Source organism: Chlorocebus sabaeus, chromosome 9, assembly GCF_047675955.1.
Source record: "Chlorocebus sabaeus isolate Y175 chromosome 9, mChlSab1.0.hap1, whole genome shotgun sequence".
Classification (NCBI taxonomy): domain Eukaryota; kingdom Metazoa; phylum Chordata; class Mammalia; order Primates; family Cercopithecidae; genus Chlorocebus; species Chlorocebus sabaeus.
The window spans coordinates 74,644,080-74,670,676 of record NC_132912.1 but is presented as its reverse complement, the minus strand read 5'-3'; the positions used below and the strand labels follow the sequence as shown (position 1 = coordinate 74,670,676).

General features: G+C 35.9%; 1 protein-coding gene across 3 annotated transcripts in view; it reads right to left on the bottom strand.

Moving 5' to 3' along the window:
* Nucleotides 1-1,791: 1,791 nt before the first annotated feature.
* Nucleotides 1,792-26,597, bottom strand: part of CTNNA3 (catenin alpha 3) — a 1,853,344-nt gene continuing 1,828,538 nt past the window's right edge. For all 3 annotated transcript variants that reach the window (XM_007963302.3, XM_007963300.3, XM_073019108.1), the window contains one exon: nt 1,792-10,118. In XM_007963302.3, coding sequence (XP_007961493.1) covers nt 9,831-10,118 — 288 coding nt within the window. In that variant the 3' untranslated portion in view covers nt 1,792-9,830. The remainder of the gene's footprint in view (nt 10,119-26,597) is intronic.

Genomic DNA, 26,597 nt, shown 5'->3' with positions numbered 1-26,597 from the left:
TGCTGTGCTATTCAGTGTGTCAGTTGTTGGAGATACAAAGGTATACATGATATAACTGTCCCAGGATTTCAGAATATAATGGAGTCAAGGGGCTCAAACATTTCTCTGGCATTAGCATTCTCTGGTACAGCATTAGGGTCTTCCAAACTTAGCCTCAGAGTGACTGTGACATAACTGATTAACCTAGTGGGTGGGAGATGCTATGAGCACTTATTGGAAAGAAGGAGCCATTCCAGTTTCCAGCTGTGGATCCCCAGCATCACCATGCAATCTTCCTCCGAAGCAGAACAAAAGCATAGTTAGTTCTCTGCCCCTACCTTCTCCAAATCAATGCCTGCAGATGGCAGACTCCCAAGGGAGGTGTTCAGATCTGCATTTAGGAGGAGAGCCCACTTTTGGTTCTTTCAGTTTCATGTGAATAGTACTCCACCCACTGCTAGCAAACTGTCTTTTCTGATGTTAGAAGGGAAACATGCAGATTTTATCTGCACACCTAACACCCTGTCACTATCAACAACTAAAGGGACAGTGAGAAGGCAAGAGTGTGGCAGGAAGGAGAGCATTTCACCTCTTTCTGAAGCTCAGAGTAACAGATCCCTGCCTCCAGGCTACCTCCCTGAGCCTCAGGCACAAAGGACAATGTTGTAAAAGCCTGTGTATGTTCCACTCTACCTAAACCCCCACTCTGGTCAACTCCCTTGGGTTTGACATTCCCTTTGTCTTCCTGAGAACTCCCTTTTCTGGCCTATACACCAAGAAAACTTCTCCTTTCTAAAACTATGAAATTCAGACAAAGTAGGAAGTCAGGGTTACTGGACCAGGGACAGCAGCTTTTCCCCGAGAGGCCACAGGATGGACATGCAGTGACTGGAAGTTACATCTCTGAGTTACTGCTCCTGGATGGAATATTTAATGGTCCTGCCCAGGAAATGTCAGGGCATCAGCTCAGCCTCCAGGCAGAAACAGACTCTTCTTGCCAAGAGTGCTTTTCGTTCCACTTCTACCCCCAGAGCAAGCATGACAAACTGATCAAGGCAGATAGAATGCTGCTGCCAGAGCAATTATGGGCTCCTGGGGCCCAGGACAGAATGAGGCAGACAGGCAACATGACACTGGCATTTCCATTAACAAAGTCAGATGGTGTCTGGCAGAACTGAATCAGGGGAAACATGGTCTTTTAGAAGAATCAAGTGACGAAGACAATACTTAGAGACTGCATTTTGGGAACTTGCAGACTAAGACTTAGCAGTAGGTGTTCTGAAGTAGTAAGGGCCCTGAAGGGAGAAAATGATGGGATTAATGTTCTAGAGTAGATAGCAACAGCCTATGTGACCCCTGAAAGAGGATCCAGAGGCTATCCCCATGGGATTCATACTGAGAAAGGATTATCATCAGCCTAAAGATGAGGAGGCCAAGATGGATGTTAAAAACTCACCAATTTTTAGATACAAGAGCATTGGTAGTACCAATGGTATTCCATGACCACTAGGGAGTATGTGTTTGGACATTCTCAGAAAAGTTATTGATCATTTTCATAAAGTCCTAAGCTAAAGAACAACTCTTGAGCTACACAGATAGAACAGTTAAAGACATGTCTAATGCCCAACACTAGTGCTTGTATTAGACCAAAAATGCTCATTTAGACTACAAATTTAATTCTATCAGATATGCTTCAGGTTACTTGTGTGCATGCAGTAGTTTGGAAAAATGCCTTCATGAATTATAATATGCAAAACTGAAGGAGAATGAGAATGAAGGTGACACTTAGAAACACATGGTTGGACTACTCAGCAATTTATTAATCTCTATTTTATTTGTCCCACCCAAGAAATCCACCACCAAATATCAACATAAAATGCATAGCCAATCTTTTCATTTTTGTTACTTTAACACACAGGTTTTAATTTTCAGTTGAACAAATTCTTAATGAGCTACAGAGTGACGTGTGTTGAAATTAGAAAAAAGTAAAATAATACTATATAACCAAAACAAACCCAGTGTTACATATGTGAAATAATGCAATTAAGAGCACAATTAAAAAATTATTCATTCAGTTAAACACAAAAGACATGCAGGGTCTCAAACAAAGAGTATTTGGGCTTCTATGTCAATGTCATAGGATAGTAAAGAGTTTTTTCTATTTCTGGATAAATAATTCATTTTTATTGATTGGCAAAACTACTTTAAGGATAAATATGGACCAGAAAGGCCTACAGTGTTTTTGCCAAATTTTATCTATAGCCAAAGCACAAAACGACTGAACTGGTCATTAATATAGTAGGCAGTTCATTCGATCACATTCTGTCTGTGCAGAGCAGGGTGAAACGAACAAGCAAGATGGTCAGAAACACCTCAGATGCCACTAAACTTAAGCTCCCAAGATACTGCTTCAATAAACATGACTATTATGAATTGGTTACTTTTATTGCATCTCAGAAAGTCTTAGTTTAAATCTGCTTTCATCCTAAATTATCATGTGCATATTACCTTCAGAGAGGTCATTACATTTAAGCTGTCAAAGTTGTTGCTTATAATAGTACATAAAGTAAAGGATTCTTTTCCCCCAAGTTGCTATGAAACTAAAGCCATAATCAAAATGGAAAACAGGGGCATCTGGAAATCTTTCTCTGGAAGTTTTAATTTATATTTAATCACCCAACTTTCCCAAGAAAATTTTGTTTTAAGCCTCAATTATTAGGTACTAAATTGGGCATAACATATGTCTACTTCTGTTTTCAGGGACTTGTTAGTCACGGATATGGAGGAGAAACTATTATGCTATCATTTATATCTAAGGAAATTTTCTTTGGAGGGACTGTACCACATGAGAAAAATTTGCAAAATCAACAAGACAGTTGCTGAAGTTCTCATATTTATATCCCTATGGACACAGTGTATACTAACATGTAAGAATAGAGCGTTATAATGGCATAAGATTTGGCAAGCAATGGAACGTGATTTTTATAGTAGTTTAAAATTAATTTTATGTTTAAATATTCAGGAAGGAGGAAAGTTCTGTTTAACTGAGAGCAGGGGCTAACATCTCTGACTTACTCCTTTGCTTTATTAATAAACACTCCACTACAAATCTGGTGTTAAAAGCCCAGGTCAAGGAAATCCCTTAGTAGAAGCTCAACTCTCAGTGAATACCACAGAGAGTTTCAGGTAATTTACACAGATGGGAACCTGATGTGACATACCTAAGGTTGGCCTGAGTCTGCATAAGCTGGGCTGTCAGAATAGAAAAACAAGATATCTACAGGCTTTTAACTATTGATACGACTATTCAATGGGGGCTTTAAATGTTTAAAGAAGTGTCACAGACCTCCAACATCAAATAACCAGAATAAAAATAACCATCCTTCTTGAAAATGCCAAGGAGATAAACTTTGGAACTGGAAATATTTCATTTGAAATGAAAACATAGGAACTGCTCTGCTAATATTAAGTGGCTTTTGTACATGTTCTAAATTGAAGAAACATTTAGACGTAATTGTTAGAAATCTGAGCCTTTTTGAAAGATAATTTTCTTCTTGAGGGCTTTCCTTTCCTACAGTTGGGAACAGGCACCATCATGACTATCAAATACATAAAAGTGACGATCCCAAATATACACATTCCATTGCTCAAACTAGGAACGTGTGAATTTCTCATGTGGTTCCACCTTAAGAAATACGAGAAAGTCATTTAACTCTCCAAGGCCTGAGATGTGAAAGCCTATCCAGCAACATGGGCAAGAAGAGTCTAGCCTTCAGTTGACTCTAAAAAAGGTCATGTAATTTTAAAAAACCAAGTTTACCTGTATTCAGGCACATACTATGCACACGTGTGACCTCCATAAAGAAGGAAAATGTATTTGCCACAGTTTGGGTAAATTTCAAATACAGGGAAACTTTATCTTACTACAATAATCCTTGGCCAACACTCTGCTGCAATCTATAATTTTAAACACAGTCACATGTTAGCAATAAAAGAGGAAAGAAGTGGCATCAACAAATGGTATTAACCAACCAATACTGAAGATGGGCTGAAAGAGGCATTTTCGTTAACACTTTCTTCTCCATGGTAATAAAAGTAATTTAGCAAAGGTGGTCCTCTTCTTTCAGATCACATAAATAACTTACTTCCCATGTACCTGACACGCTACATTCAGTTATTAGAGGTGAGATTATTCAGCTAATTATATATCTGTCTTGAATGACGTAAAATACATATTAATATATTTTTAAAGTTTATATAATTTTTGCTTTTACACAGGAGGCCAGCCAGCATTTGAAATGTGTATCTCATTATTAACTGACAAATTAAATCAAAATTTCCAAGAAATCTGAATGTCGTGGTGGCTAAAAGTTCAGAATACGGGGTGTAATAAACCTTATTTTAAAGCCAGTGAGACTTTGAGCAAGATTCTTAACCTGTTTAACCCTCAGCTTCTTTGTCTATGGAATGATGTTTATCCTATAGGGTTAGTTGGAGGATTGAATAAGATAATAGTTAGTATTTAACACAGAGCTGGCACGTGAGGGCAAGGATCACTATTTGTTTTGTTACATGGTGTATCCTAAGAACCTAGAACAGTGCCTGGAACATCATAGTTGTTTAACAAATAGCTGTTAAATATATGAAGGTGTGGTTACCCAGATTGGCTCCAATACTGAGAAGAATTTCACCTATCAACAGTTAGGAGAATGGCTGAATTTCTGTTTCTCAGCTTGCAAACAATATTACGAAATCATGCTCAAAATATGTATAGTTCATCCTTTTGCCTTCGACACGACTTCACCAAACCACCAAGACAAGTGTCTCATTCTATCCTTAATATTTTCCTCAGGTGGGCTGCCCAGTCTTCACAGAACCAAAAAACTCTCCCTTCCTCTATGAAAGCTAAATGCTTCTACAACTACCTCTCTCAGACCCTTCCCTACCTCTGGCACCTTCTTATTTGTTGTCCCTTTAGACTACTCTGTATCGTCTCCATTTTTCTCCAACTTACCAAACTCATATTGAATATCAATCCATGCAATTTGTTCCCACAAACCAGTGGGGACTGGTAGATGCCATAATGCAGCCAGCAGCCGTGAAGCATCTCATCTCATCTCAGAATAAAACTTCAGGTCGGCCCCACAGCCCATCTATTGCCTGCAGATGGGATTCTGGTCAGATTGAATTCCATTTGGAGACAGTTCTCTCAATTAACATTATTTTATTTTAGAGTGTCCAGAAATGGATTCTATCTTGTCTGTTAGGGGGAAAATATTCCCATGAAAGATGACTAGTGTTTTAAACTATTCTTTATTTTGCTTTAACAGAATATATGTTCTTGTTCATGTGAATTGGTTAAAAATGACAAAAAGGTATTTAAAATTTTACTTCTTCTCTTTCTTTCTCTTTGAGATGTTTAAGATAGTGTTAGGAACCTCATTCAAAACATTTTTAACTACAATTGGTTTTTAATAGCATCCGAGTTTTCTTTCCTAATTAAAACCAAAATGCCAAAATAAAAACTCTCAAACTGCTATTGCTATTAGTCCTGGCTTATTTGTTTAGTGGTAAAATGGAAAATACTAATGCTGAACATATCATAATGGTATGGGAAAAGAGTCATAAAGAAAGAAATGAAATTTTCATATAAACAAGAACAGTAACATCTCAGGTGGCAGAAATTTTCCTACTTTACTTAAAAAGAATTATTAAAATAATATAAAATTATGTTCTTTTTAACTGAAATATTTCTGACTTTACAAACAGAAAAAAGGAATATTTGATTCCTAAATATACAATAGGCAGGTTGTCTTGGCAAAAAATAGGCCCACAAAAGAAAGTACAGATTTCATTCAAATTCGGATTCTGGTGCCTGCTTTGCCAATCTAAAGAACTATTTACAATGAAACTGAAAGAGGCTGTCTATTCTGCAATGAGTTCACAAGAGAATGGTGGATATCTCAGATCTTATTCCACTCATTCTGCCACTATGCAGAAATCTGTAGCTATGGGAACCACAATTTCTAGGACAGAAATGAACATTTGATACCAAAATTTAAGAATGTTTTGGAGAATAGAAAGACTAAAGGAATAATGTTGCTGGAAATTAAAATTCATAATTTTGACTAAAACTCTGTAAAATTCATTAGTCAATTTATACCTGGGATAGAGATGAGAGACAGGAGAGAGATATTTTTGGTTCACAGAAGAAGAGGAAAGGGCATTAGTTGGAGTAATTGGCTGTGATGGGCTATCCTGATTACACTATTTTGGTAGGAAATTGTTAGCAAATAACAGGATACCTAGCCCAGAGGTGGGTGAGATGAGAAGAACACCTTCAAAGTGAAGGTTTAGGAAGCCACTGAAATCACTTCCTGTGTTGTTAAACATTAGACTTTTTAGCCACTCATTATTTAATTTGAGGAGCATTAATTATTTGGTCTGAAGGCCCAAGTTGTGCACTTAATTGTATATTCACAATTTTAGCTTGAAATTGAAAACCAACTGCCTTTGAAGCTAAAGGTGTCAAGAATGCCAGACTGCAAGAATGGGTGTCTCTGTGTAGCTATGGAGGCCTTTATTCCCTGTACATAAGAGATTTTTATGGGGAACAAATATGTTATATTGATCTTATGTTAACAGATTTTGAAGGCCAGAAGGCACACTTGTGAATGTAAAGACTGTATTGTCTTTTCTAATGCATTTGTAGTTTGCACTCATATAATAAATAATAAATAAACAGAAAGGAACAATGAACGAATTAGCTGAGAAATTTAGTGTTTGAGTTTTTTCTTGACTCAATCAAGAACTATCCAGAAACTTAGAAATAAACATTTTACTACAATAATTTTAATTTGTCATAAATTAAAGGGAACAATTTCTATTTTTCACTTTTTATATTTGATGAAAATCTTCAAATTTCTCTAATTAGGAGAAAATCCTTTAGTGGATTATTATTTCATAATTTAAAAAAAAATTTTCATTCTAATTCCAGTCTCACATTTGGGAGGGATACTGGGTGGGTAACCAAGGATGGAACTGCTCCTGCGGGTGGTAAACAGCCTCTCCTCCCTCTCAAGGAATGCTTTTCCCTTTGTAAATTAACACAAATCGATTTCATTAAGAGAGAAAGGTGAGTTCTTATTAGCAGGATCAAGCAAATATATGATCAGAGGAAGCACTAATCTCTGTGACGAGACATCAAAAGGTACATAGGTGGATCACCAAATTATCACTCTCTTAAGAAATTTCTGGCATTCCTCTGCAGAAGAAATACCTAAACATAAATGTGTCATGCTGATTAATTTAACTACATAATAGAGAGATTTATTTGTATCTCACGGCTAGTTTTTCTTGTATATAAGCATTTGTTTTATCAGCAGGTTTGAATCAAACTCAATCTTGAACTGCTGTCTACTACAGGAATTCACTCAGGTAGACAGATGCCTTTTTTTGCTTTATGCGTCTTGTTTTTATGTCACCATTGATTATTACAGCAGATTAACTCCTAGGATATTCATTGAGTTAAAAATTTTACTGTTTTGTTTAATTATAGTTTGCTTTGAGTTAAGCTGCAAATTTGCCTGGGTTAAAGAGGAGAACTTGTTAACATCTCACTTTGGGTAAAAAGTCATTTTTAACAAAGAGATGGAGGTTACTTGGTAATTGTATAATTTCAAGTTATTTCTGTTCTTGTGGTGTCCAATACTGCAGGTTCTAAACTCCAACACATGGAAAGATGACGTTAGGTCAAGTGGACATTAGATTTTCTAAATGAGATGCTTATGATTCTTGCAAATGTGGCTTTAGGAGCTAAAATATACAGCTGGTAGTTTGGTGATTTCAAAAAATTTTTCTATACAGCTGGTAGTTTGGTGATTAAAAGAAAATTGCTCTCTCCACTAAATTATAAATTTAAACTTCTATCTGGAAGAACGATGTACCACAGATGTCACTCTTGCAACATCTACACTTAGAGCAGAAAATGATGGCAGCATTTCAATAAAATAGAGATTTTCTTAATCTCTATTTGCCTCAGTCATCTAGATGATTCTGAAAAACAGAGTCATCTGAATTCCCTAATTCCCTTCTTCGCTGCCTTTTCTTCTGGGCCATGCATTCTGTTCAGAAGAACTATTGTAGCCCAGTCTGTAGTGCAAAACAGGGAGGCGTTTATTGCCTTCACCTCCTAGGAAGTTTTACACTGAGCTCAGGCAACCCAGCTACTGGGAAGATTGAAATAATTCATTACAAGAAATTTAACATTTCCTGCATAATTAATAATGACCTATTAAATAGATCCTTTTTTTCCCACACCATTATGCTTAAGATTCCACACATATCATACTGTCAATCTTTATGGTTTCATATGTTTCATGCATCCTTTCACCCAAACCGGTTTTCCTAATATCAACTGGTATTATATGTGCAAATTTTTTTCTCATCAATCTAAGGTTACATTGTTGTTGAGACAACTCTCATCAATGGCAATGTTTTACAAGTAAAAAGTTACAATGCAATACTATTATGATAATATAGAATAGAAAATGTTTTTTAAAGTCTGTGAATCAGAACTCTATGAATGAGAGAAAGTGAAAACAAAACTTATGGCCTACAAAGAGTTTCTGTTAAGGACATTTTGTGAAAGACAGAGAGAAGCAGGTCGTCAGGGGAGAGAAAAAGAGAGGGGGAATGAGACAGAGAGGTACACTAGACTCTAAGACTATTATGAAGTTCCTTATGAACTCAACTAGGAATGAACGCAATGACTGGAGTTATAAAGTGATCCCAGTGACTTTTATTTAAAAGAACGTTATTAAAATAACTCCAGCTACATTGCCATTAACTTTGCTTCATAGTTCAATGTTACAGTTCATGCAGTTATATTTTACTCAATGCCAAAAGGTTTTTCAAACTGGCATTTTCCTTTTAATTACAATTGCAAGGTGATAAAAATGTATTTTTATGTTTGTAAGAATAGGGTCATATAGAAGTTACACTTCTGTTATTATTAATATAACTCACTTTGGGATATAGTTTGTGTCTCATTTCCCCAGTGGGTGGTAACTCTTCTTTCATGTATGTATTCGAATAGGCCTAACACTCAAAAGTACAGAATTTTCTAACACATTGGAAACCCAAAAGGTGCATATGTGGCATTAGAACTCATTGTAACCTTTATAATGTTAAGAAAATATTTCATTAATAACCAAGGTTGACCTTCAAAATCCAGCAAGTAGCCTGACTATTCAAATTTGATTAGTTTATAATGGATGTTAGCCTAATAAGTTGACAACGAGTACAGCTATCTAGAGATTAAAAAGTTGTTTTTTAGCTATGGCAGGAATCATACATTTCTGCCAGGTTAGATACCAGGTTAGATCAGGTAAAGAAAGCATGGAGATTAAATGGGAAAATATTTTATAAAAGTCTTTTGTTTCTATTAAAAAACCAAGTCAGGAGCTCATGTTAGTGTTTTACTTAAAGATAAGGATGATAAGTGGTGCACTTGAAGTATTATAGATAAACAGGACTCTCTTGCATCTACTGTGTTTATTTGTTAACAAATAGTAGATAATCTCTATGATGGGAAAGACTGAATGACACGTGATAATTCCATTCATTCAACAAGCAAATATTCATTAACTATTAGGTGCTGACCATATAGAAATGACAATGACATGATCCCAAATATATATTGCTTATGTTGATTTGGCGCCCAATATTTTATGTTATTTGTGAGTTAAACACCAAAATTTAGTGAAATTACAGAACTTCTTAAGTGTAAAATAAAGCAGTGTGGTTAGCCAGGATTTTGTTATATAGGCACTATAGGTAGAATAGTGGTTTCAGTAGATTTGTCTTCCTCTAAATTCACTCATGACTTGAACTGGATGGATTTTTTTCTTTGCTGAGCCTCGTCTGACAGCTGCACACGTTTCCTCTGGCTTCTCTCTTTTAATCAAGGGTTTTTTTGCAGGAGCCTTCATTCTCCACATCACAACTGGGTGCCGGGGCCCAGCAGGACTCTGGATTCGGATGATCTTGGTTGAGGCAATGTAAGACATTTTCACTGTTTGCACTACAGCATTCATTAAATTTTTGGCTGCTTGGATCAGGGAGGTGACACTGTCCAACTGTAGGGAGAAAAAAAAAAAAAAGAAAAAAGAGCTATTATTCCAGAATGCAATTAAGAATTTAAGAGATTTAATGTTATAGAAGCCAAAGAATACCACTTTGCTTTTACCTCAGAAATGAATGAGTTAATCATTTTATACAACTATGTATAATTATCTACCTCAATCAATACATCCATTTTTGATCAGTTATCTATTTATCTGATACATCAATTGATCCACAATCTATCTTCTAAGATGATATCATAGAGAGATTAATTTCTTTCTCTTGGCTTTCAGTGACATCATATAAATTCTTCAGGGCCCCAATCTACATAATATCACAAGGCCAGATGGTCACTCTTTTCTTTGTAATGGATCTTTCTGCTTCCAGGAGATAATCCTGAGCTCTTTCTGTAAGACAGGATTATCTGCAATAAAATCTATAAATAATTTTATATGAACAACAATTGAAAATTCTCCTCAGTGAATAGTTTAAGATAAGTATCATACACACATGTAGGTAAAGACATGCATATGTATTAGTCTCTTTCTTGACTATTTCCCAAATAATCGCACCTAAAAGGGTCTCTTTTTTTAACACAGAACTCTTATTTTATCCTACAGTATTTTAAAATAAAATTGGGGCTCTATAATCAAATGAAATTGAGTTTAAATTTCAGGTCTGTCATTTGGTAACTTGGAAAAATCATTTAACCACTTTTGCCCTAATTTTTTCACTATTAAAAAGAAAAAAAAAAAGCAAGCATGTCTATTAAAGGAAAAGTAATACATGTAAATCAACTAGTACAGTAACTGCCAAATAGTTGATTTTTATTAAATATTATTTTCTTTTTTGCTATGAAGACTGACAAAATTGCTTAATGGTAAAGATGCATTAATGAGATTAAAAAAACATTTTTCCACATTATTCTGTTTTTGTTATATTTTCTGGTTTGGGTACACAAGCAATCTCAAGGAAAAATGAAATGGTATTCCTAGAATCTTACAAAATACCTTATAACTAAGTTAAGTTGAATTTTTTTTTTTTTTTTTTTTTTTGAGACAGAGTCTCCCTGTTGTCACCCCGGTTGGAGTGCAATGGCGTGATCTTGGCTCACTGTAACCTCTGCCTCCCCGGCTCCAGCAATTCTCCTGTCTCAGCCTCCTGAGTAGCTGGGATTACAGGCGCCCACCACCACACCTGGCTAATTTTTGTATTTTTAGTAGAGATGGGGTTTCATCATGTTAGCCAGGCAGATCTCTAACTCCTGACCTCAGGTGATCCACCCGCCTCAGCCTCCCAAAGTGCTGAGATAACAGACATGAACCACCGCGCCCAGCCAGTTGATTCCTTTTCATACAACCGATGTCTCTTCCATTATTTTAGTTTGGCAGATTGTCATCCACCGCCAACTCATACAGGAAGATGTGCCTCCACTCTCACCCCTCTGTAATGTGTGCTGTCAGGATTGAGACTCACACACTCGCTCTGTAGTTACTAAAATCCATCAGCAGCTGCCTGGCCTGAGTCGTCTGCCTTTGCTGTTCGAGGAGTCTCTTCTCACATACCGAATAAATGAGCAGAGGAAAGGAGAAAGCTGAGGTTATGTGCCTGGAGCAGTGGTCTAGCTGGCTGCTTCCTGGGAAAGGAATTTAATTAGCTCTATTATATGCCAAGCCTGACATCCTTGAAAAGGTAACAGCAAAAAATATGTAATGTGAAAGGCAATAATGCTTGGCAACTACACATCTTTAAGTCTTTTTACTTTTTGAAGCCAGAAATGTAACATCTGGGCGTGTGGCAGGAATGACAAATGTTTTACAAACATGAAAAAGGATTTCATGGAGCACTCAGATGTATTTTGGAGGACATTTGGAGCTTCTGAATCTGTATGCAACTTAAAAAAATACTGGTCTTTGAATAGAATACCACATTTGTTATTAAATTATTTCACAGACAGATTGCAAGTTAAAATTTGTCTTTTAATAATTAACAAAAGCCTCCTGGAGTCCAGTTGATGGACTAATTATTATAAGGGGTTTCCAATCCCATCACAGAAATAAGCCAGTTTTTCTAAATGGGGAGACAATAGGGGTAGTGTTGAGAATCCTTGGTAATGCCATTGCTCAAACATGAAAATATTGTGTTTGTCCCAAGGGTTCTGCACCATCACAAAGTCATTCATGGAAGCAGGTCCCAAGGACCTCCTGTCATTCAGGATTTCACCAATAACTTTGGTGTTACCTAAAACTTGCATTATCCTTTCTTCATTTTAACTCTGAATTTTGTTTTATACGCTGTGTTTGTTTTATCGCCTTTTGACTTTTTTTCACATAAGTGGTATCATCTATCAACCAGCAGTGTAGGGAGGATGTTGAAATTCCATTTATGCCTCAAAGTGTGAAAACTGGCTTGTCTTCTTTCCTCACTGAATCAACAAATCCCTGCCTGTGCTATTGTGATCTTTTATTCTGGCCTCTCCCAAGTCCTTTGATTTTTAAAATCCTAAATGGTTATAGTAAAATCTTCCCCCCTCGACTCAGGAAGACCACCAGACAAATTATCCCTCTAGTTTTGCAGATGGATAGGACAGTTACTGAAAGAATATAGTTATTTCATGAGGAACTCTTATAGAACACTGTATGAAGATCTTTGAGGTTAAGAACTATGTGCATTATGATGCACCTACCAGCTACCAGTTAAATCACAGGCTACACAAGCAATGGGCAAAGTCAAGCCTAGCTAATGGTAGAAAATTGTATTCAAGGCCCAAGCAGTGTCTCAGGCCTACTCGTAGAGTATAACAATGCACAACTTAATGCCTGCAAAAAATGATTAAACATCGTTTCATCCAAGTCTACTTTCATGAAAAATCCTTTAAGGGAAAAATTCAATAGGATCCTCTCTGTAAAAACAAAGGCAAATTTGCATAAGGTAATGCACTACTTTTGGGTCTGTGTTCAATTTATTTGAACAAAATTTTCTGAACTTCCCAAATGTACCTGTGCATGACAAGAATGCTAATTTATTCTAAAGGCCTGGTGGAGCAAAACAACCGACTATAAAACTCAGATCCTTAAACTTTTTTACTATTACAAATCACTTTTATTAACTGAAAATTCTTTCAGTGAAATATAACTTGACACGTTTACCATAGAGGAGACTCTTTTTCCTAACATCTGGTAACACTCCTCTCTGATCTAGATGAAGTGTTTTTGACCAAGGTGTCAATTAGGAACAGTAATGGCATCTAAGTCCCTCGGACCTCCTGGAGTTATGTTTAAATATCTGCATACTGTCACATATAAAGAGCTTCCCTTCCAGAAGAAGGACAATATTTTAAACAACTTTCAAAGAGAATTGTGTCCTAAATTAAAGGCCTCTTCCCTATATTAATTTGATGTCTACCATTTGCCATGATAAATAGGAAGATAGCCATACTTCTGAGGCAGACATCTTGTACTTCTTCTCATAACACGGGTATGGTTTCAAAACAACCGAGCCTGGGCCGGGTGTGGTGGCTCACGCCTGTAATTCTAGCACTTAGGGAGGCAGAGGCAGGGGAGTCACTTGAGCTCAGGAGTTTGAGACTAGCCTGGGCAACATGGAGAAATCCTGTCTTTACCAAAATTACAAAAAAAAAAAAAAAAAAAATTGCCAGACATGGGCGTGGTGGCATGTGCCTGTTGCCTCAGCTACTCGAGAGGCTGAGGAGGGAGGATCACTTGAGCCCAGGAGGCAAAGGTTGCAGGGAGCCGAGATCACGCCACTGCACCCCAGCCTGGGTGACAGAGTAGGACCCTGCATCAGAAAAATAAAAAAAAAATAAAATAAAAAATAAAAATAAAAATAACAGAACCTGATAGTCTATTAATGTCACAATACGCTACTCAGTATTGTCTATGCCCAAACATAAATCAATAAGTTCTGCCTCATTTTTTTGTTATCTAGATGGATAAATGATTATGTTCAATTAACTCGTATGCTAATTATGCAATGTGTTTTGTAAACAACCCAAATAATGCCAATTTAAATAGAATCCTGTTAAATATTATCCTATATAAATCTTAGTTGCTTTTATTATAGTGTCTCTTCTGTGCTTTGCAGTATTATATAGGTTTCAGTTTAATAATGGTACAAATTGGACCAATTGTACAAATGTTTACAGATAAAGGTCTTGTTCTTGAAAACATGTCAATAGTCATTTACTACAAAAAGGTGGGGTTTAGCAACAATAAAATACATTTTCTGTTTCCTCATAAAATGTCAACATTTCATCCATATAAGCAGTTTATATAGAACATCTGGATCTTTTCACAAAAACACTAAATGCCTATAAATCCTTGACAACTATGTCAATTTGGAATGTCTGCTAGCAAACCCTTGCCAAAATCCTATTGTAATTAGTGATAGCTAAGAGGAATATTAAAAAAGACATGGTACATATTCCTTCTTTTGCTTTTGGAATTTTCTCACAGAGATTGTGTCAAAACACTAGAATGCTTTCTACTCTAGGTCACTAGTCTCTAACTCCCTATAGTTTGGATTCAAGACCGCTACCAGACAAATGCCTTGCATGAGGATTCTAAGCCTATGTGAACCTCGCTGCCACTGGTGTGGATCTCAGTTTCTTGCACCTGGTCTGTCACCTGGGAAAGCAGCTTCCCAATCACATTGGCAGTGTGAACTGCCATGCCAACTGCTTCTTCTGAGACTCCTGCTGAGAGAAAAGCCTGATGCTGCTTAGAAAGATATATGTTCTGTCCAGTAATCTTTTGGTAAATTGGTACTAAATGTAGCCTATGATCTTATGAGTCTCAAGGTTTACCTGAATTCAAAGACCCCTGGTGGATGTTGGCCCTGCACAAAAGCAATTTTTGAAAGACAAATGTCTAGAGTTTGGTTCCAAGTGTAAGAAGAGCTTAAAATAATTGCTAATATCTATTATATGCTGTAGTATGCAGTTGACATAAATTAACTCATAGCAACCCTATGAGATAAGTACTATTATTATCTTCATTTTATAGAGGAAGAAACAAGGGAACTGGAAGGTCTGGTGACTGGCTCAAAGTAACACAGGTATTAAATAGGAGGGCTGGAATTTGAACCAAGTAAGTCTGGTTCTACCTTGTGTTTTTTCTCATTGCATAACCTTGCCTCCAAGAATATGCTACTTCCAATATGTGATTATTTTTCGATATCAGATAGTTAAATCAATTATACTAACATTAATAGAGTGTCTAAAATTTTAAAGTTGACTACCCAACAACTCTGCTTTTAAGAAGCTCGCTCTTATTTTTGTAATGCATATTGCTACCAGGAGCAATGAGAGTATTTTATTTGCCACGGCATTTTGTTAGGATTGTGGTTTGAAAATTTATATACTAATTTCCAAGTTGCATTTTTTTTGGAAGAGCAAATAGAAATACTCAGTCACCTTATCGGCCCCAAAGCATTTAAAGACATTTAGATTAAGACTATTTCATAAGAAAAGATTTTTAAATTTTAAAATCTGGGGCTCAGTAAACATATCAATAAGACAAAGAAAAACCATAAATAAGTCACATTATAGGTTCTAGGATGTGGAAGTACATAACATTTATCTTTCAATCTTTTAAATGTGCCAGTATAAATACAATCCTGATTAACCAGACTTTTTTTTTTTTCTTATTCTCTAATAAAATTAAGTCAATTTGTTTGCTTGGTTTTGCAACAAATAATAGGATTTGATCCTAGGACTCTGGAGTTTCTTTCCAACGTAGTTATTTTTAAAGTTGCATTTGTTCGTTTTCACACTACTGTAAAGATACTACCCAAGACTGGGTTATTTTTAAAGGAAAGAGGTTTAATTGACTCACAGTTCTGCATGTCTGGGAGGGAGGCCTCAGGAAAATTATAATCATGGCAGAAGGGGAAGCAGGCACATCTTACATTGCAGCAGGAGAGAGACAGCAAACAAGAGCAGGGAAAACTGCCTTATAAAAACATCGATCTCATGAGAACTCACTATCACAAGAACAGCATGGGGGAAAGTGCCTCCATGATCCAGTCACCCCCCTCCCTCAATATTTCGGGAATTACAGTTCGCTCCTTCACACTTGGGGATTACAATTGAAGATGAGATTTGGGTGAGGACACAAAGCCTAACCATATTAAAAATACTGAGTTAAACTATTTGGAAATGAAGTTAGCAAAGGCAATGTCAAAGGGCATATGTATGTGTAATGGCAGATTACAACTGACAGCATAAACTATTTATAAAAAGACTTAAGAATATTTGTTGTCTTTCTAACTTATAGGTGCCGTTTGCACCTCAAGATTGATCTAATGGTAGTAGTTTTACACCACAGTAAATGCTTAAATACATTTTCTTTAATCAAAATGCATTAAATTATTCAATGTTTTTATGATCTACTCTGAATGTCTCTTTTAAGAGCTAATTTTATCCCAATACTGGCTTAATACATTCTTTTGTTTCTGAACAGATTTTTAAAAGAATGGTCAGCATTGAGAGCATTCTACCTTTTCGGATGCATTCAAAAATGCTAAACAGCCAGGGTGGCTTCACAGGCAAATCAGATAAGGAGCTTTGTTAAATCCAGGCAAAGTGGAGTTGCATCTCCAAATTGAAATTGTCAAGCTTCTAATTAAATTGAGAAGGTAGTTCATTTTTTGGATATGAATAATCATTCCAATGGACCACTGATATAATTGGCACAGAGATTTGTCCTTTGTCAATGTTCCGTTAGAATGTGACAACAAAAGACAACAACTTAAGTTGAAAGAGGATAAATCAATGCATGAAATAAGTAAAAGAAAAGTAAATGTAACACTACAGAAAGGGCCAGAGATAAAAGGAAATATGACATTTATTCAGTTATAATCTCATCCTGTCAAAAAGCAGCTTTAAGATGCTTTTTTTCCTAAAGCTAATTTTTTTCTAAAGGAGATACTCCAGGCCAGAAACATTTTATATCCCCTTAAAAATAATCACAAACAATGCCAATTCAGGTGGCTACTCAGAATGCCTTTTACTTTTATTTAAAATGACCTATTATAAAAATATACGCATTGGTAATAATCATAATATTTAGTTATACTTCAACCATGTTGACTTAAGGCAAATGCTTAGCTGAAGAATCAGTTTTCTACAATATTACAGCCCTAATTAAACAGATTTAGAAAAATTAGTATATTCTTTCCCATGTAGAGTCAGCAAGAGTGGGTTAGGTATGGCATGGTTCTCTCAACATCAGTGTTTCAACCTTAGCTTTCTCTTCTCAGCACCATCAATCAGGACACTGAGATCTGCTCTCTCCATAGCGGGCTGTGCAATAATATTAAACCTTACATCTTGATTATGCTTCAGGATCTATGAGCTAACAGTAACAAAGCATCAGCCTCCATCCTTGATCCTACACTTAGGTCTTGCAAGACCAGAAGCAAGGAACAACTAGGCTGTGTGAAGCTAAAAGGCCAAACGACATTAGTTTTACAACCCATGCAGAGCTTCCAGACCACAGATATTTTCACATACCTATAATTTTCAACTCTTTCAATCTTGATTATTCTACCATTTTGATAATATTTGGCAATATTTAATATTTCTTAGCTCACTTTTCTCTCTACTACAGATGTCTTGCAGAACAGAATTATCCATTTCCCTAACACTGAGCCAAAGGTGACTGTCTACCATTTTTAGAGAATCCCCTTGTATTAGTTTGTTCTCATGCTGCTAATAAAGACATACCCGAGACTGGGTAATTTATAAAGGAAAGAGGTTTAATTCAATCATAGTTCCACATGGCTAGGGAGGCCTCACAATCATGTCTTACATGGCAATCAAGGCAAGGAGGAACAAAGTCGTGTCTTACATGGTGGCAGGCAAGAGAGTGTGTGTAGAGGAATTATCCAATTATAAAACCATCAGATCTTGTGAGACTTATTCACCATCATGAGAACATCATGGGAAAAACCTTCCCCCATGATTCCATTACCTCCCACTGGGTCCCTCCCATGACACATGGGGATTATTACAATTCAAGGTGAGATTTGGATAGAGACACAAAGCCAAACCATAACATCCTCATTGAGCAAATTGGTTTCTAGATAAATTAATGGCCACCAACATGAAACTAACAGACAATGCATCTGTGTGTTTTTAGCTAATTCTTGTATCCATTCTACCCAAACACTAGCCTAAACTTCTACTTTCATCAAACCTCTAGTCCCTCATATTCCTACTTGTTCTGCAGACTACTTCACTTACAACAAATATTAAATAAACAAACAAACAACAATAATAAAATCAAAACAGTAAAAATGAAACTGCCCCCAACCTCTATCTTTCATTCTTATCCATTTCTATTAAAATGAAAATTATCTGGTTCTCTTCCTCTCTACCTTCTTGCGGACTTTGCACATTTAATAATTTCTTTCTTCTAATTTATCTTTTTTGGTTTTTGAGATGGGGTCTTGCTCTGTTGCCCAGGCTGGAGTGCAGCATCATCTCGGCTCACTGCAACCTCTGCCTCCTGGGTTCAAGCGATTCTCGTGCCTCAGCTCCCCAAGGAGCTGGGATTACAGGTGCATGCCACCATGCCTGGCTAATTTTTGTGTTTTTAGTAGAGACGGGTTTTCACCATATTAGCTAGGCCGGTCCCCAACTCCTGCCCTCAGGTCATCTGAACACCTTGGCCTCCAAACTGCTGGGATTACAGGCATAAGCCACCGCACTCGGCTGATCTTTTAATATATCTTGATTGTATTCCTTTTTACTGACTTTTTCACTGTAGTATTTAAATGTTTATGAAACCATATCTTAAAACATAGCCAGACTTATTAAAAGGTTGTCTATTATCCCTAAAACTATTTGCCTCACTTATCATTTCTTAAGCAATCTGATTCCTTTCATATAAATGCTTCCCCTTCATATATATGTATGTATATACATATATAAAAAGACACATATATATCAATGTGATAGGCTATATAATCAGACATTTTATATATTAATATGTAATGTATGCTAGATGTATTATATAATATATAATAGATTACATATATGTTAAATATATAACATATGTGAAATTATTCAATTGGTAACTCCGTATAACTGTTTTCTTTCAGTAAAATCACATTTATCAGATCAATTAATTCTCATTCTTGAATACTTAATTACTTAAAAATATCACAGTTTATTTATCCATTTGACTATTAATAGGCTTTTAGGTAGTTTGGAGCTACTTAAAATATATAAATAAAAAATAAATAGGAACTTATGAATATTCTAGTATGTGTCTTTTGGTGAACAAATATATACAATTTTATGAAGTATGTACCTGAGAGTGCCATTGTGGAGTTATGAAAATGCATGTATTCAGTTTTATTGGATCATTCCAGTGATTTCCAAAGTGCTTCTGCAAATTTATATTTCTAGTAACAATATATGAATGTTCCAATTTTTTTTTTTTGAGACAGAGTTTTGCTCTTGTTGCCCAGGCTGGAGTGCAATGGTTCAATCTCGGCTCACTGCAACCTCTGCCTCCCGGGTTCAAGCGATTCTCCTACCTCAGCCTCCCAAGCAGCTGGGATTACAGGCATGCACCATCACACCTGGCTAATTTTGTATTTTTACTAGAGATGGGGTTTCTCCATGTTGGTCAGGCTGGTCTTGAACTCCCGACCTCAGGTGATCCGCCTGCCACGGCCTCCTAAAGTGCTGGGATTACAGGCTTGAGTCTTCCAGTTTTCACACATCTTCATCTACACTTTTTTCCCCATATTTTTCACATTAGGCATTTTTGCAAGTATGTAGAGCTATTATATTGAGGTTTAATTGGCATCTTATTAATTACTAATGAAGCTCAGCATATTCTCCTATGGTTATAGCTTTGACTTGCACATACAGACATTGCTCAATTCAATTTTTACTAATCCTTAGATATTTTTCTATAGTCTTTCAGATTTTCTATGTATGAAAGCATACCATCTATGAATAATGACAGCTGTATTTTCTATTTTTCATTTATTTTTTCTTTTTGTTCTGTATTATTCCACTAGACAGAAATGCCAGTATACAAGTGAGGATACAAGGTATTTTTGAATCATACTCTAACTCAGGGAGACTGATTTCAATATGCTATCATTGATTTTTTTAGTTAACTCACGTACTAAATGAGTTTTTAAAAATTTTTCTAGTAAATGAGGACTTACTAGTCTTCCTTTTACTACTGATTTCTAACATAAAATACTACGGTGATTAAAGAATAAACTCTGAATGATTTAAAACATTTTATATTTGTGGATGCTTTGTTTATGACATATAGTCAAATATCGTATGCTTTAGGTACACTAGAAAGGAATGTGAACTTTAGTATTGTTACATCAGTGTTCTATTTATGTCAACTGGTTTCCTTAAGCCTATTAACAGTCAAGATCCTCCCTACCCCAGATATCAGACATCCACAGATCTGCTATAGAGCACTACAGAGTAGATGTATATTTTCTATAGTTGTATATAAATGGAATTCTATGGTATGTAATTTTTTGTGTGATGTTTCACATGGTATTACATCTGTAAGCTTCACATATGTTGCTGCATGTACCAGTAGTCTATTTTATTTGCTGCTGAGAAGTATTACATTTTATACTGCAATGTGTTATTTCATTATCTTTGTGACTGGCATTCAGTTTATTTCTTTTGCTATAACAAATAAAGTTGTTATGGCATTATTGTACAACTATTTTGTATAGTATGCTTTTATTTCTCTTGGGTAAATAACTAGAAGTAAAACTATGTTCTGTTGTTAAGTATGTGTCTAACTTCATAAGGAATTAACAAACTGTTGACCAAAGTTATTTTGCTACTTTGTATGAGCATTATAGTTATTCTACATCCTCAGTGACACTTGGTATTTTGATATTTTGATTCTTTTTACATTTTAGAAATTTTGACGAGTATAAAGAGAAACGTCACTGTTTTTATTCTTCTTCTATGGCTAATATTTTTTTGTCCTAGCAAAAAATGGCCACTACAATGTTAAACAGATTTTCTTTTATGCTTTCTTCCAGATATTTGAGGTTAGAGATTTATGTTTATGATTATGATTACTTTGTATTAAATTTTGTATATGGAGTAATGTGCAGTACATTTTTTTCATATACAGATATCATTCAAGCACCATTTAGTCAAAATGATTTTCTTTTCTTTTTAAATGATCTTGGAATTGCTGTCAAAATTAAATTGACCATATACGTTTGGCTCTATTTCTGCTTCATTTCTGTGTCTATCTTTATACCAGCATCCTACTATGATGCTAACATCACTTTCTCAGGGAAGAGTTCCACGATACTAAGACTAGATTGGATCCTTTTTTATGTTCTTATAGAAATCTATACTTCATTTAACATTAGATTCATCAGAAGGCAATATGATCCATGTAGTCAGAGACAATGTTCTTTTTTACCCTTTTATTACTTGACACAGTCTACAGGAGATATCTGGCATATGAATTAGTTACTGGAAATATTACTTATATAAATTGTAGAATTATTAAGTGCAGAAACCACATGCAAAATACTCTCAAAGGCAGACATGAATTAAATTATTCTCTTGTATTCTGCATAAACTGTTAATGTTTTCCAGACATTTCATGCCCTCACTCCATCCACCAAGAGGTTTCTGGCCTCTAGACATGGCGCAAAAACCCTTGATCAAATAATGTTTCTCATTATTTCTGTTTAAAACTCAGAATACAAATTTGTTGGAAGTCATGCTTGTCAGAAAGTCCCAAAGTCCCAAATTCTCACTTTTAGATTAATATTTCTCTTAAAAACTTTAACTTCTTGAGAAATATGTCTTATTGGCCCAAGAATAAAACATCAGTTTTAGAGTCGACAACGTATATTTGAATCCCAACTCTGCCACATTCTAAATACAAAGCCTGGGGAGAAATCTATTAGCATATCTGGGCCTCAGTTTCCTTTCAGCATAATTACAATACAAATACATTTCAGTATTGGTTATTAAGATTTAATGTGATAACAGTTAATCTTAGATTTGTGTATACACATACACATGCACATAAATGAAGCTACGGCTCTTTTTTTTTTCTGGAGATGGAGTCTCCCTCTATCACCTGGGCTGGAGTGCAATGGCGCAATCTTGGCTCAGTGCAACCTCCACCTCCCGGGTTCACGCCATTCTTCTGCCTCAGCCTGCCTAGTACCTGGGACTACAGGTGCCCGCCACCACACCCTGCTAATTTTTGTACTTTTAGTAGGGACAAGGTTTCACCATATTGGTCAGGCTGGTCTTAAACTCCTGACCTTGTGATCTGCCTGCCTTGGCCTCCCAAAGTGTTAGGATTACAGGTGTGAGCCACCGCGCCTGGCCAAAGCTATAGCTTTTATAAGTTTATAAGGTGAACTGGAAAATAATATGACACCAAATTTGGGGATTTTGGTGGAATAAAGCTTAGGACAAATTCTACCCATGGTTGAAAATCCAGAAACAGCACAAGAACATTTCTTGACAATTAGAGGTGAAGGGGCAGGTACTATATGACTCTTTCCCATTATCGACAACTCATTTGTGTGCATGTACACGTGCACACACCTGTACTTACACACACATGAGTATGTACACACACTTCACACACTTTTTGAAATAGTGTGAGGTCAGCTCGCTTAATCACAATCCTTTTGGTGAGTGTATCAGTCAGAGCTCAGTAAAAAACCCAGAAACTACTCTAGGTGTTTCAAACATGGAATTTAACACAAGAAATTAATTATATGGGCAGTGGAAAAACTAAGAAGCCAAATGTAAAGCAACCCTCACCTCATCATCAGCCTAAGTTGTTACCATCCTGGTGCTGAAGGAAATGGAGAAAATGAACCCATGCCAAGTAGATAAACTAACACAAATAAATGATTGCTTGTCAGCAGTCTGTCAATTGTCTCCCACTGGTTAACTCTAACTGAAAATCAGTAAGTAGTCAAAACATCTTGACTAGGAAAATGTTCTGAGAGTAAAAGTAAACATGACTAGCAAAATGGATTTTTAGCCTGAGCATGCATATCCCCTCACTTTTAGTAGGTCGTGATTTGATTCTTAAAATCTCAGAGCACTTAATATTTTTATTTCTGTGATTATAATATTGAGTATGCTTAAAAAATAAAGTTCACACATTTGTACTCTCATTCAAAGAAACGTTTATACAAAATCAACATTTTGTATAAATGTCATCTTCTCTACCTCTATCTCTAGAAAAAAATTTTGATAGAGGGATGGGGTTTAGCTCTCAGCCCTTTTACATATTCTTGATCCTTAAGATGCTGTTGAACATGCCTATTCCTCTCTTTACAAATTCCAATGTTTTGTTGGGAAAATAGAGGCTGCAAGAGCAAGGGGATGAATAGATTAATTTTAAATTAATACTTATATACATAAGTATATACACTATACATGTTTATATACAGAATATAGTTTTCTGATTTTTAAATAAAATATCAGCTTCTCTATTTTTTTGAAATACAGCTGAAGTTTTGCCACATGTTGAAAATTTCTTTCATGACCCAGCTTTTACAGGGGCTTTAAGATTCAACCATGGTTTAACTTGACCCCGTAAACTATGTCATTGGCTCTATTACTAAATTAATAGCTGACTTTCACAATTATCTATAAAATGAGAGCTATGTTGAAAAGATGACTAGCTTTAGACAATTGCAACAACAAAATTCATGATAAAGGAAACAGTTTTCAGGGCTCCTGTGTGCTTTTGAAATGTATATCCTTCTCATAGTCTCATTTAACTGGTAGATGTGGGCACTGCCATGGTGACTTGCCTGCCATGACTTTACAAATATTACAATATGTACTATGTCAATTGTTTAAATATAGGTTAAGCAGCAGCGGCATTAACTCATACCACTATTGCTTCATCAACACACTGGAAGTAAAGGGAAGCAGATAACAAGACAGAACGGTGCTTTGGAAATTATTCCAGAGATGCCTGGAGCAACAAGGTTGTTATCTCAGACATGAGGCCTAGAATATGTCAGGTATAAAAATTACACCTGAGGAAAACAATTAAAGACTGTTTTCTATTTATTTGAGACTCACACACTCTGTACCTAAGTGAATATCAAAGGTTGGAGAAGGATCCGTGATCGGGAAATATTAAAGAGTTCTGTTCCTGAATTTAGTCTCTCTTCAAATCAGAAATCTCTCTCTTCCTGCCTAGAGTGCCTTATAAAACACAAAACAATCTTCCAGAGTCTTTCTATAGATCAGCACAGCTGTCTCCTCGCTGAGAGGACGAGGTTCAAACACATTTCAGAGCAGCTGGTTGTTGGCTTCCCAGCTGCTTAGGAAACAGGAAATTTTATTGGCAGCAATCCCCAACCTGAAAGCAGTAGGCATCTAAACTAATCCCCAGGCACTGGAATTCAGCAACCAGGAGAAGCATGAAGCCATGTGTGGTTTTTAATCACTGTGATGTTGGTCTTTGTGTAACTTCAAAGATTAAAGTCCTCAGGGTTATGCGGGTGACCATGTAGGTGAAAAGGTGTGTGTAAGCCGAAGGGAGGAAGGAAGTAGAGCTGAGGGGTTAAGAATAGGGACTCTGGAGGTAAACTACATAAATTCAAACAAATTCTTTCTCTGAGTCTGTTTTCTGCTCTGTTAAATGGAAAACCAACGACGTCTACCTTATAGGGTTGTCAGAAGGACAGAACGTGAGGATCCAGATTAATGATATAGCAGAGTGGGATGTATATACCCTGTTTCATTGTCATTACTATGATTGTCAAAGGTTTGAAAACAACAATAACACTCCTTTATCAATTGTAATGGCAAAAACTGAAAGAATGCACAAAGATGAATTTGTAATAATGGCTCCTATTTTGTAAACCTGTGTCAAGACCATATGCTTTGCAATATTATCTATAATCCTAGTAACAGCCTTGTGATGTAGGTATTATTTTTGCACATATTAGATAAGGTATCTAAGAACTATGACTCAGATAATTTCAGTGCCTTGCCCAAGGTGACATAGACAGTAAGAGGCAAAGTTGGGATTAATTCCAAATCGTCGTAACTCCAAAGCCCTCATTTTCTCAACCATCTTATGCTGCTACTTTCTTGAGAAAAGGAAATATTTTGTAGCTTAGTGAAAAGATCTCTTAATTGGGATTGTTTTGTCCTGGCTAAGGTCTCCCAACATACTCTTCTTATTCTACCTCTGAATACTTTGCACTAAGATATTCTTTCTCTCTAGTTTAGGAGTCTTTTTAAAATTTTTTAAAAATCCTAGATCATTGAACTTTAATGTCTCCACTAGGTTTTTCTGAATGGCACTCCCCAGCTTCTCTTGTCCTCCAGAAACGTGTGCCAAATGTGATTGCTCGCTCATTCTACCACATCTTAATTGCACCATTTCAAGGGAAAGATTGACTTTTGTGATTAAAAACTGCTTGAATTTCTGAGCAATCCTCATATTAACTGACCCCAATTTTTGAATGTTATATGCCTAGTAATAGACTGAATGGTGCATGTATATATGTGCTTTCCACTTTAGATTCCCTGGGTTTTGTCTTCTCTTTTAAATCTCACTGTTCAATTCAAATATCCATAGATTTAAAAAAAAAAAATACAACAATGTAATGATAATAGCACAATAGTGACAAAGAAAGAAGAGCATTGTCCTCTAGAACAAAGCTTTTAACCTAGGGGTCCAGACACATTGGTGCACTTCAATTATCTGCGACATGTGTCACAAGAGGCATAATTTGATAGTAATAATAGTTCAAATATTGAAATTAGAAAATGATTTACTGTTTTCTCACAAATTGGAGTGGCTTCAAGGTTATCCCTCTAATTATGCCCTTTTACTCACTTGCATTCTGATATACTTCCTGAAGTAGGAAAGAAAGGGGAAGGGCTAAAGCTAGTTTCCTAGGAATCAAGCTTAGAAGCTCACCTTATTAATACAGTGTTCAGTGAAATGGGCCTACTCATAAGAAATGTGTTCTGCATGTGAATGTGCATCATAGCAGAAAAACAAAAAGGAAACATTTCAAGATTGTCTTCTCTAGGAACTAGAGATTAAGACTAAACAGATTAATTGCCTTTAAGATCTTCCTCATAACACCAATGTAAAAGAAATGGCCATCGTCTAAGATCCAAGATTCAAGTTCCAAATTATTTTTAATAACCTGTCTTACACATTTAATAAATATTCAATTTCATTTTTGTGTATCTTCCACAATATGTTCTGTGGCAGACACTATTTGCCCATTTTTCCTTGATAATGATACCCTGATTTTATTCAGGCAATTAAACCAAATCTGACCTTTTACAACTGATGGGTCTAAAGGTGTTTCATGTGACCCAGTCCCGACCAGCTGGGTAGGAGGAAATCTGCTAGAGTGGTTCTGGCACAGAGTCTTTTTTGCAAGTCATATAAAGAGAATGCTCAGTCTCTTACTTCTTA